The sequence below is a fragment of the Excalfactoria chinensis genome, chromosome 1 (genome assembly GCF_039878825.1).
Source record: "Excalfactoria chinensis isolate bCotChi1 chromosome 1, bCotChi1.hap2, whole genome shotgun sequence".
In the NCBI taxonomy this organism is placed as follows: Eukaryota; Metazoa; Chordata; class Aves; order Galliformes; family Phasianidae; genus Excalfactoria; species Excalfactoria chinensis.
The window spans coordinates 48,639,611-48,650,257 of record NC_092825.1 but is presented as its reverse complement, the minus strand read 5'-3'; the positions used below and the strand labels follow the sequence as shown (position 1 = coordinate 48,650,257).

The 10,647-nt window shown below is 48.3% G+C and overlaps 1 protein-coding gene across 2 annotated transcripts; it reads right to left on the bottom strand.

Annotated features, from left to right (window-relative positions):
* On the bottom strand, positions 1 to 8,065 carry RAC2 (Rac family small GTPase 2). Of its 2 annotated transcripts, XM_072333711.1 has the most exons (7): positions 7,900 to 8,065; positions 5,316 to 5,387; positions 4,606 to 4,723; positions 3,181 to 3,243; positions 2,314 to 2,473; positions 1,029 to 1,163; positions 1 to 249 (listed from the first exon to the last, which is right to left on the bottom strand). In XM_072333711.1, the coding sequence occupies exons 1-6, from the start codon at positions 7,932 to 7,934 to the stop codon at positions 1,033 to 1,035; spliced, it is 579 nt and encodes a 192-aa protein (XP_072189812.1). In that variant the 5' UTR covers positions 7,935 to 8,065; the 3' UTR covers positions 1 to 249; positions 1,029 to 1,032. The 2 variants fall into 2 exon arrangements, with proteins under 2 accessions (XP_072189812.1, XP_072189819.1); XM_072333718.1 differs by lacking the exon at positions 1 to 249 and having other exon boundaries at positions 1,041 to 1,163; positions 2,310 to 2,473.
* Between the last annotated feature and the right edge of the window lie 2,582 nt (positions 8,066 to 10,647).

Sequence of the window (10,647 nt, the reverse complement as noted above, 5' to 3'; positions counted from 1 at the left end):
TGGACTGGTCTGTTTTATTGGGTCTCGCTCACTGTGTTGTGTGATCTGAGGGGTGGTGAGGATAGGGCAGCCGGGGCATGAGGGACTTGTGCAAATGGACAAACCAGTGCCAAAGACCCACAACAGTCTTTCAAGCCAGCAGAAGTAAAAAGCACAGTGACCGCCAGAAGGTACTGAGCTCCGGGATGGTGGAGGCATCGCTCTCCTGCATGTGAGGCAGAGCCTGGCATCAGGATGAGGGGCCGGGACCTGCAGCCAAAACAAAAAACAGTCAGATTTCTGCTCTCCCTCCCTTTGCCCTTGTAGCGGGGGAGAAGGAAGGGGCCAGGTCCTGCTTAGAAAAATCTCGTTCCTCTTTGTCCTCAGACTCTGGTCAGTTTTGCCTTACATCCTTGAGTTGAAGGGGAAGGGCAAGAAGGGACAACACGAGGAGCAAAGTTGTCCTGGGGGCCCAGCTGCAGTCTGCCAATGCACAGCAGTAAAAAACATCCCCTGAGCTGAGCAGGGATTTATAAGAGGAAGAGCTTCTTGGGCAATTTCCCATAAATAAGGAACAGCTTTTTTTTGCTCTCTTTTAAGATAAAGGCTATGGCTTTACATAGCTCACAGCAGGTCATCATTAGGGCAATGCGGATGCTGCTCCTTCTATGGCAGAAGGTGACAGTTTCTGTGAGGGCAGAGACAGGAAATCCTAGGCCTCCCTGAACCAAGAGGTGGGTGCAAACCTGCACAAGGGTAGGCAATGGACAAGGGGCCCACAGTCTCCATCCTACTGCATTGTGTCCTGCCCCTAAGCAGGATGGCTGGTTCCACTAGATACGACAGATCCTAACCACCTGGGTTCAGGAGCAGCAATCATAGAATGGCTTAGGTTGGAGTGGACCTTAAAGATCATCTAGTTCCAACCCGCTGCCTTGGGCAGAGACATCACCCACCAGCTCAGGTGCCCTGAGCCCCATCCAACCTTGCCTTAATCCCCCAGGAATGCGACCACTGGTGTCTTTCCCAGGGATCCCTTTCACACTTACTGTCCTAGAGGAGACTGCATGCTCGTTTCTTTGTTCGGGTGGGCTGCGGGCAGAGGACTGCTCGGATGGCCTCGTCAAACACTGTCTTCAGGCCACGCTGTGTCAGCGCTGAGCATTCGAGGTATTTCACAGAGTCTGTTGGGAGAAAAGCAGGTACTGTAGTGGGAAGAGAGGAAATGGGGGTAGGCAGGTTGGGTATGCAGAAGGTTGCTGTGAATGGTGCTGACTCAGAACCATGCAAGAGGAGGAGGAATAGCACAGATTGCTGTCAAGCTGAGAGAGAGGCGTGTGTTTGTGTCAGCGGTACAACTCTGGCTCCAATCACCTCACAGCCACAGCACTCTCTTCCCTCAGTGCCTGTTTTGCATGTATGTCCTGATGTGTATACCTAAACATCTTGAGATGAGATCTCAGGTTCCTCATGCTTCGAGTATCATTCGGATTGGTCACAAGAACCTTTGGTGGCATCTTACATCACACAGCACCTCACTTTTGGAGCTCTGCATTCCCAGTTCTCAGAAATCTTGTGCTGCAGAGCAAGGCACTTGGCTCTTGCCCAAACTGAATAAACACAACTCATGTGACCAAATCCATAAAGCACCGTCAGGGCATACTTCTCTGACTCAGGCAATCCTGACCTCAGGGCAAAGCCATTTTGGCTGTACAAGACCAGGACTTGCCTATTCCCCACTCCCATAGTCAGATGCAATGCGATGCTGGCTATGCTATCCTGGCTTCTCAAATTCTCTTCTGAACAATCAGTTGAAAATTCATCCTTCAACTTATATTCCTCATCCTCTCTTTCACAGCTGGGACAAGGGGTTACCTGGCACAAACACTTGTGCAGTGTCCCAAAACACAGGAGGAGGCTGATGCCCAGAGAAGGGGGTGAGACACAGATATCTGAGGAAATTGTTGTTGCATCTCTTCCTGAGAGATGTTAGAAAACTCAGACTTCTGCCTATTTCCGGAAGGCCTCTGCCCACACAGCAGCTGTGGCTTTCACAGGAAAATATTGGCCCAGATAGAAATAGCAGAGTAAAAGGGGAGCAGACTATGTGAGTGCATATTTGTGTGTGTGTTTATGATGGCATCTAGAGAGAGGCAGAAGACAGAGGCTTGAGTTGTTTATGTTTCCTCAAGGAGCACATCTCCTTCCTGAGCCTCCTGAAGTGCGTTTTGCCCCATGACCCCTTCAGATATACTTCTAAGGAAGCCTCATAAGGTTGAGTGGAAGCCCTTATCTTCTGCCTCTCTTTTTTTGGTGTTGCCTGCAAGTACCTACCAATTTCCTTGGCCAAGGCAAGACCCTGAGGATACGTAATAGGAGCAAGCTTCTTCTCCTTCAGCTTCTCAATGGTGTCTTTGTCATCACGAAGATCCAGCTTTGTGCCCACAAGGATGATGGGAGTGCTGGGGCAATGGTGCCGCACCTCGGGGAACCACTAATGAGGGAGTAAAATTGCAGAGACAAGAGAGGACATGCATGGGTGAAATAAAGGGGCATCCTTAAAAAATATTAACAGGACACTGTCTTTCCATGATGCCCTTCCATTGAGTGTTGGGCACTACAGCCTGGCCCAGACTAGCCCCCTGTTCCTGGGTCTACAGACATGGAACTCAAAGCATGAGTTGAATTCCTCGGGAACTCAGACAACAGTGCAGGGAATAGTGAGAAGTGAAAGGACAGACAGTGCTAAATACAATCTACTAAGGAAAGCATAAGCTATTCTCTATCCCTCACAGCTTTCTGAAACCCAAGGAGGAACTTGGGAGTTGTAGGAAGGAAACACTATATTTTTCTCCAACTCTCCTTCCTCCCTCGCTTCCTATACAAAGGATGTGGACACCAGCTCTTCATATCCTATGGACAGTACTGGATGAAAGGTGCCATCAGAACGTAAGCCTGTGGTCTCACACAGAGTCGCCCATCAAGGAGAATAATAACTCTTCAGTGGGGTTGTCCACCTTCTTTGAGGTGACCCAGAAAAGCAGGCTGACATTCAATTTCTTCTAACATATGCCGAAAACAATATTACCCCTCTAGCTCTAGACATCCCCTTAGTAGTCTCCATCCACAGTCAACTCTTTGCAGGACCAACACCAAAGACACTCTCCTCACCCACTGATGGACAAAGATGCTCTGTCTCACCTTAGCACGGACGTTCTCATAAGATGCTGGGCTGACAAGGGAGAAGCAGATCAGGAAGACATCCTGTAGGCATGCAACCATGGTACAGAGTTAGAATGGGTATATGGGATTGCAATACAGGAGGCAGGGAGGGGTGAGCAAAATTGGGTGGGCACCAAAACGGGTCATGTTGGGGAAAGCTGTCTCTCACCATTTGACACTGTTCAGACTGCTGTTGATTGCCTCTAGGGGAGGGAAGAATATTTAGTCTCCTGACTCATGGTAACCATAGCCACCACTATCAGAAGAGACAAGTGTTTAGCTACGAGGATGGGGTTTTTGTGGTAAGCATATTCATTTGTATGGGAAACAGTCTGATAGTATCCAGTTCATTTCTCAAAGAACACCATATAATTGTCATTGCCTGTTGTTGAGACAAAATGACATTCAACCCCAAAAGTGTACACGCAGGAGGCAAAAGAGGCACAGTATGGATAAGCACTTCTGGGCATGGCAGAATTTAGGCTTCAATTGAAAACAAAACAAAGCCAAAGCAGCTCGTCAGAGTTATATTTATTTCATCCAACTTCAGCTATCTCAATCAAGAGTGCCAGGCCCATTCTGCCCTCTGCCATTGTTCTACAGCCACCAGAGACAAGCACCTCAGAAAAGTGTTACCCACCTAGACTTGACACATGTCCTATGCTAGCTACCAGTATGCTGTTGAGAAATAGGCGTGCTTGCACTGTCTGCAGAAGGAGCCTAGGCAGCCAGCATACATAAAGCCATCTAACTCTCATGCAGCTAAACATAGCTGAAACAAACAGTGCCTCAGTTCCAGCCCTTTTGGTTGCAATGGCAACCTTCAAGCCAATGCTTGAGGCAGCAGATTCTTTCTGTGCTTTCCAAGAGACTTCTAGTAAAAATATCCTCCATGGAAGGTGGGGAGGATCACCCATTTGTTCTGCTAGAATACTGGACTTTGCTGAGGCATCAGCAGATCAAATACATGTTTATAAATCTTGACTCTTTTAAAGGTCAGAAGCCAGAATAGGAGTTCACAGGAATGTGGAAAGCTCCTGCCCCTGCTCCTAAATTCCCTCATCCACTTTAACTTCTTAAGAATGGCTTCTGTTTCTCAGGGTTGTGTAAAGCAGCTATCCCACATTAAAACCAGTGTCAGCTGGACTCATAAGTGTCTTTGAGTATCTCAGTTTCCTTGCTTCTCAGTAATGAAGTGTAGATGAGGGCTTCAAAACACCCTTTGATATCTTTAACCTTTAGGATTTCCAGGTATTGTATATCAACATAGGGATTCGCAGAAGAAGGCAAAGAAAGAAGGGAACAATCCTACCATTGATGTCTGGCAAAAGTTGATATTGCAGCAAGGAAAGGAAATAAATCTGAAGGAGAACCAGAGTAGGAGAAGCATGGAGTGTGACCCACCGTCTGTGGGTAAGAGAGCGGCCTCAGCCTGTCGTAATCCTCTTGTCCAGCAGTATCCCAGAGCCCCAGATTTACAGGCTTGCTGTCAACCATCACATTGGCAGAATAGTTATCAAACCTGAAATGCAGAGACATACACTGAGGCTCAAAAAGTAGAAGAGGGATGGGGCAAAATTTTTTACTCTGCACATCTCAAGACAAGAGTAGATTCTTTTCTGTTGTTTCTGGTGTATTTTTTCATGTTTCATAAGGGAAACCAGTGACAGGAAGGAAGCAACGAAAAGACTTTTTGAACTTGCTCATGACACACACTGCCATTGTGAGATAAGCCTTACTGCAAGGAGCACAAAATGGCTTCCTTTCATCATCATCTCCAACCACAAGTCTCAGGCATGAGGAGAAATTGTGTGCAGCCCACAAACACATGGCTATTTCACAGCCACTCCCAAGGAGGTGAGTAGGTGGAGTAGACTCCATCTACGACTTGTAAACTTGGCAGGCATGTAGGCCCTTGGATTAATTCATGTTTTCCAAGTGTTCCATTTATACTTTGGTTTTGTAAGTGCTTCTGGTGAAAGGTGAATGACAACCTGAAGTCATGTTGGTTTGGCTTCTCTTCCTCTGCTGGTATGGGGGTTTGCAACAACACTCCTTTATAACCTGCTTTCCCTGCCTCCCCCCCACCCCCAGACTGCAGATATGTCACTCACACAGTGGGGATGTATTCTCCTGGGAAGGCATTGGTGGTATAGCTGATAAGGAGACAGGTTTTCCCCACAGCTCTGGAAGAGAAATAAAAAACATAGCTGGGAAACAATGGTAATACAGGTAGTCTTACAGGGGTGAGATGGAGAAACCCTCCCATGACTCAAAGCTACAAGTTTGTTAGGAGAACTCTGGAAGGATTAACACATTCACAAGACTAGACAGCACATAGCCATAGATTTGACTGCAGAATGGAAGGAAGATATGATGTCACCCAGAGCAGTTGGTTGTCTTTGAGCACAAAGGCTTGTTTTTATGGTCTGGTATGAAGATTGTTCAGTTAGACTACATCCAGGTGGGGATAAGAGCCCATTTTCCAATGTGTGCATAGTGCTGCACACTCACAGCCAGAATAGCCTCACAATGTCTTGGTGCAGAAATGTCAGAACTAAGCTTCTCAGCTGTCTGCAGCCTTGATAGTTTGCACCATCTATGAGCCACTGCAAGCTGCACTATCACCCTTACCAAGAGCTGCAAGCCACCAGTAAGGTGCCTCTCCTTGTGGCTGACTGAAGCTGCTCACACTTTTTTTGCACATGTAGCTGGTGCTTCCTTCTTCCTCAGCCTCCCACACCCACACACCGCATCAGGGTGGAGAGAAATAAGTCAGGGTAGCAGCACAAGACAGAATGGGCAAGAGCACTGGTGGAGACACTCCATCTGGCCATGAACCAACCTCCAAGCTTTTCATCCATACCTGCAAAGTCTCCTTTTGCAGAGCTGTGGCTCTGTGTGTTGGTGTGCCCTTGACATGCCCCGCTGGCATCTTTGCTCTGGTGGTGAGGCACTTGCCTCAGTCATCACACTGTGAAGCAGCTGAAGATGAAACAGTTCTTCAGCATGCTCTGATGCTTTTTTTTCTCTCTGCCACCTCCCATTCTTATATCCTCCTCACTGAGCCCCCTCTCTTTCCCCAGCTTCCCTCTTAGCTCTTGTTGTAGATGACCATGGAGGCTCAGTCTATGCAGAACGGCTCAGAAGACCTGTGGTGCCAAGGGGGTGATTAGGCATGGAAAGGAGGGATGGTTCTGAATTAGTGTGATTGAACTGAGAGGAACAAAAAGGGGTGAAGGTTATGGCAAAGCAGGTTCCTGTGACTGAACTCAGGGAGAGCTAAGAGGCAGGTGATATGTGATATGTGATGGGGATGGCTATGAGGCCAGAATGGCTACGGGGGACCGTGAGGGATTAGTTAAGTGATGGCAGAATGTCCTGTGGTCAGTAGGCTTGAGTTGGTGGAGAATAACAAGGCTGGTTTGGCTGAGAGGGAGGTGAAGGGGGTGAAATAAAAACACAGAGCTCTGGGTGGTGACAGGACAACTAGTTGGAGGGTGGGGAAGTGTACAGAGAAGCAGAATTATAGGGCAGACAAAAGATTTAGGAGGATTTGAGTCAGAAGGACGTGTAGTGGAGTTAGTGGTGTTATAAGAGGAATGCTGCCTTGAGGGGTGGTTAAAAGGGTCTGCATAATATGTGGAGGGCAACCCGCGGGTTTACAGGGCAACATATCAATGCCCAGTACTGTTGTTCTTCCAGCTCTAGCCTGACCCTTTGGGGGACTTTTCCAAGATGTAATGATGTTTACACAGCACTCTCTCATTCCCTGTCTCTTCCTCCAACCCTGTTGCCCCAGCCCCTGAGAATATGACTGACATCTATTGTTGTTTGCAAACTGCTTCCTCCATGGGGTAGATTTGAAGGAGGAAGTGACTGTGGGGAGCAGAGCTGCTGCAAATGTCTCTTCGTCTGTTGCCTGATAGCTGCCCCAGATAACATTCTGGCCAGCTCCCAGCTAGGAAATGAATTAACCGCCTCCATGCCTGATGACCTGCTCCTTGCTGGACTCTGCTCCCTTCATCCACTCATCCCACCCATCCACAGACCTTGTCCCCCAGGTCCCCAGCAGCACTGCCTCACTTTTTGTCAGCTTAGACTGATTTCCAAAGGTCATGGGACACGGACAGTGCATGCCTCCAAGGGGTATAAACCTACACCCATCTCATTGCAACCCCCTTCTTGTGCCCACAGAAACACATCACCAGATTCTCTCGCCACACACTAAAGAAGGGACAGCACGTTAAGAAAGGCTGAATGTGCAGATACTGGAGGATATCTCATCAGCACCATAGCTCTGCATCTTCCTTTGGCCAGCCCCAGTGAGCAGATGGCCTTCAAGGAGCCATTCCCCTGCAGCAGGGCGCTTGCACCTCTCAGGTTTTCAATCTGACTACTCCTACCCATAGGTTGAATCTGGCAGTGAAGCCACTGCCTTCTGTGTGTGAGCCAGATCTGTCAGGCCTGTGAGTGACAGTTCCACTTTTGCAAATGCCCTTCAAAGCACACTCTCCTCCCTCCCCAGGCTCTTCAGAGCCAAGTTCTTTGCCATGGTGAAGAAAGAGGAGCAAGAAATGCAATGCAAAGATGTAAAAGTTAGGAAATGAAGCTGGGGAGGACTCAGAAAGCAGCAACCTTCTTCCTCACCCCTCATCACCACTTCTCCCTCCCACAGAAAAAGAAGGGGATACATACCCATCTCCCACCACGACACACTTGATGGCTTGCATGTCCTTAGACCTGTGGTGGAGGACAGTGCCTGGGGCAAAGGAAAGCCAGGTCAAGGCAAACAGCCGGTAGACACGGGCAAATTTGGGTATCAGACCTTGAGCCGGAGCAAGGGGTCAGGTTGCAGGGAGGGAGGAAGTGGAAGAGGGAACTTCACTCAATCGCCCTCTGGTTCCTCCTCCCCTCCCACCGCAGCTCTGCAGTGAGGCCCTTAGCTGAAGGCGGAGCATACATGACTTTGTGGTTTGGGAGATTATTGCTGTAATTTCTTTTTGTACCTCATGTCTCAACCCACTGCCTTCCTGCCCCATCCGAGCCAACGTCTGGGGGCACCAAACTGCTGTCCCTGGAGGTGCTCCAGAACCATGTGGATGTGGCACTGAGGACATGGTCGGTAGGTATGGTGGGGATGGGCTGGAGGTTAGATTGGATGATCTTGGTCTTTCCAGCTCTAATGGGTCTATCCCTCAGTGTCAGTGGTGAAATAAGCAGTCTCTTGGAAGCAGCATCTACCCCATGGCTGCTTGTTCTACCACTCCTGGAGCAATAAGGTCCTGTCCCTCCTCATCTCCTCCTGAATTACTAGTACAAAGAAGCATTAGGTGTATCTATGTGTTTGTCATGAAGAGGAATAAACATATCGGAAGATGTAATGAATTTTCTTTATCCCGATGCTACTATAAGAGCTAAGTGTCGTGTAAGAGAGTCCCCACAAATCGTTTTCTCTCTCTCCATTCTGTGCTAAAGCAGCCTATGAGAACTGCTGATAGATATCCTTCATCTTGTCCTCGGGATTTTGAAGGGTTTTAGAGCTAAGCAACGAAGAGAGGGACGCAGTCACCTTCAGAAATAAGAGACATGGAGCTCTACTCCTTCCTTTCACTCCTAAGAATGAGAGTCTGAAGCTCCTCCTTCCTTCCCCAGCTTGCATTGCTATGCCTGGAAAAGAGCGCACATGTTCATGTCTTCAGCCTGAATTGATGGGCAGATAGATAGAGGCACACTTGAGAGAGGAAGGGATGACACAGAATTAATTAGAATTTCCAGGTCTGTCAGGAGGCCTGTTAGACCAAGAGCAGTGGGTGTTCAGCCAGCTTGTTCTTGAAAGAAGGAATGCCGAGGGAAACTGCTTTTCCAAAGGTTGGTGACCTTCGTGCTGCCGCAGCCACAGGAGGTTTTTTGCAGTCGACCCATTCAGGTGTGTAGCACTTTTCCTATCCGTCACTCACTGTTGGCTGCAACCCAAAAACATTCAACCGTGGAAAGTTTCCAAGCCTCGCGGCTGTGTCAGAAGCATAAAACTACCAGATGTACTAGGTGTTCCCTCTGTGGGTGGTAGGGAAAGGGAGGGGGAGGAAACCCACTGAGTCCTCTGCAAGAGCAGGAATGGGATATGGAAATGCAGGGAATAGGGGTCAGGGAGGACAGAAGGGAGAGTCACAAAGGCTGCTACAGGGACAGCAGCGGTAGGAGCTGGAAAGGGCAGGCAGCTGCAGAAATATGGTCAAGCAGGAGGTAGAGACTCAGTGGGAATAGAAGTAGCTATGTGTGCATCTAGAGAATGATACTGGTGGAAGAAAAATGCCCAGCATTTACAGCTTGAAAGAGGCCAGTGTTATTCAAATGAAGCACTGCTGGTAGAGCTGGTAGTGCGCCACATTCGAACCCCAGATTCTATCCTAGCAAGTGTCAGGGTATATCTGCAGTCCATGGACAGATGGCTGTAGCTGCACTGCAAAGCCTCCTATGGGCAGTTTGTTGGTAAAAGGGATGCAACTACCTAAGAGAAATTCTGAGCTTGACATTAGTCCATTTGTCAAAAAGGTTTGAAAAGCTGTGTCACATCTGTGCTTGGAAAGTTTTGGGACACTGGGACATTCAGTATTTAAAGGGAGATTACAAACTGGAGGGAAAACAACTTTTTACATGGATAGATGGTGATAGGAAAAGAAGGGAATGGTTTTAAATTAAAGGAGAGGAGATTTAGATGAGATGTCAGAAGGACGTTACTCACTGAGGGGGCAGAGGGACCCAGAGAAGCTGTGATGCCCCATCCCTGGAGGTTCAAGGCCAGGTTTGATGGGGCCTTGGGCATCTGAGCTGGTGGCAGCTTTGCCCATGGCATAGGATTGGAACTGGGTGGACTTTAAGCTTCCTTCCAGTCATGTGATTCTATGATTCTATGATATTATGATTCTATGACGTGATTGGAGTTTGCTCCCAAGTGGACACATTGGGAGCTCTCTATGGCAGATTTCTGAGTGACAACTAAGGGTCCTTAAGGATTCAGGGGCTGTCAGCCTCAGACAGGCAAGCAGGAAACTCTTTACTGGACATTTCTGAAACTGCATTTGGAATCATCATATCCAGAAGAGCATTTCTGTTTCTACCAGTGCTTTTGTCTGAAGTTTTCCAATACCCCAGGTTGCATGGCAAGATGCAGGATGGCAAGAACAGAGTGGTTACCTGGGGTGGAAAGGCTGGGGGCTAAAGAGATGGAAAGAGCTGGAGAACATATTGAGTGTTGCCTGGGACAGGGTAGTGGTCCTATGAAGATACTTGGGATGGGATTCAGGCTAAGGGATACTGGATGGGAAACTGCCCAGGGATAGAGTAGGACCTGCTGGCAGAGATGAACAAGGACCACTCACCTGCTGTTGAGATAAAAGCAGTTAGGAAGGAGGGACTGTAGAGAACCATGCCTGGGTGAGCTCC

Bases quoted from the DNA above. Each gene is read 5' to 3' on its own strand.
- RAC2 (XM_072333711.1), bottom strand. From the start codon at position 7,934: ATGCAAGCCATCAAGTGTGTCGTGGTGGGAGATGG. The intron at 5,388-7,899 runs GTATGTATCCCC...TTTCTCTTCCAG, and splicing joins TGTGTCGTGGTGGGAGATGG to AGCTGTGGGGAAAACCTGTC. The intron at 1,164-2,313 runs GTAGGTACTTGC...TTCTCCCAACAG, and splicing joins TGCCTTGGCCAAGGAAATTG to ACTCTGTGAAATACCTCGAA.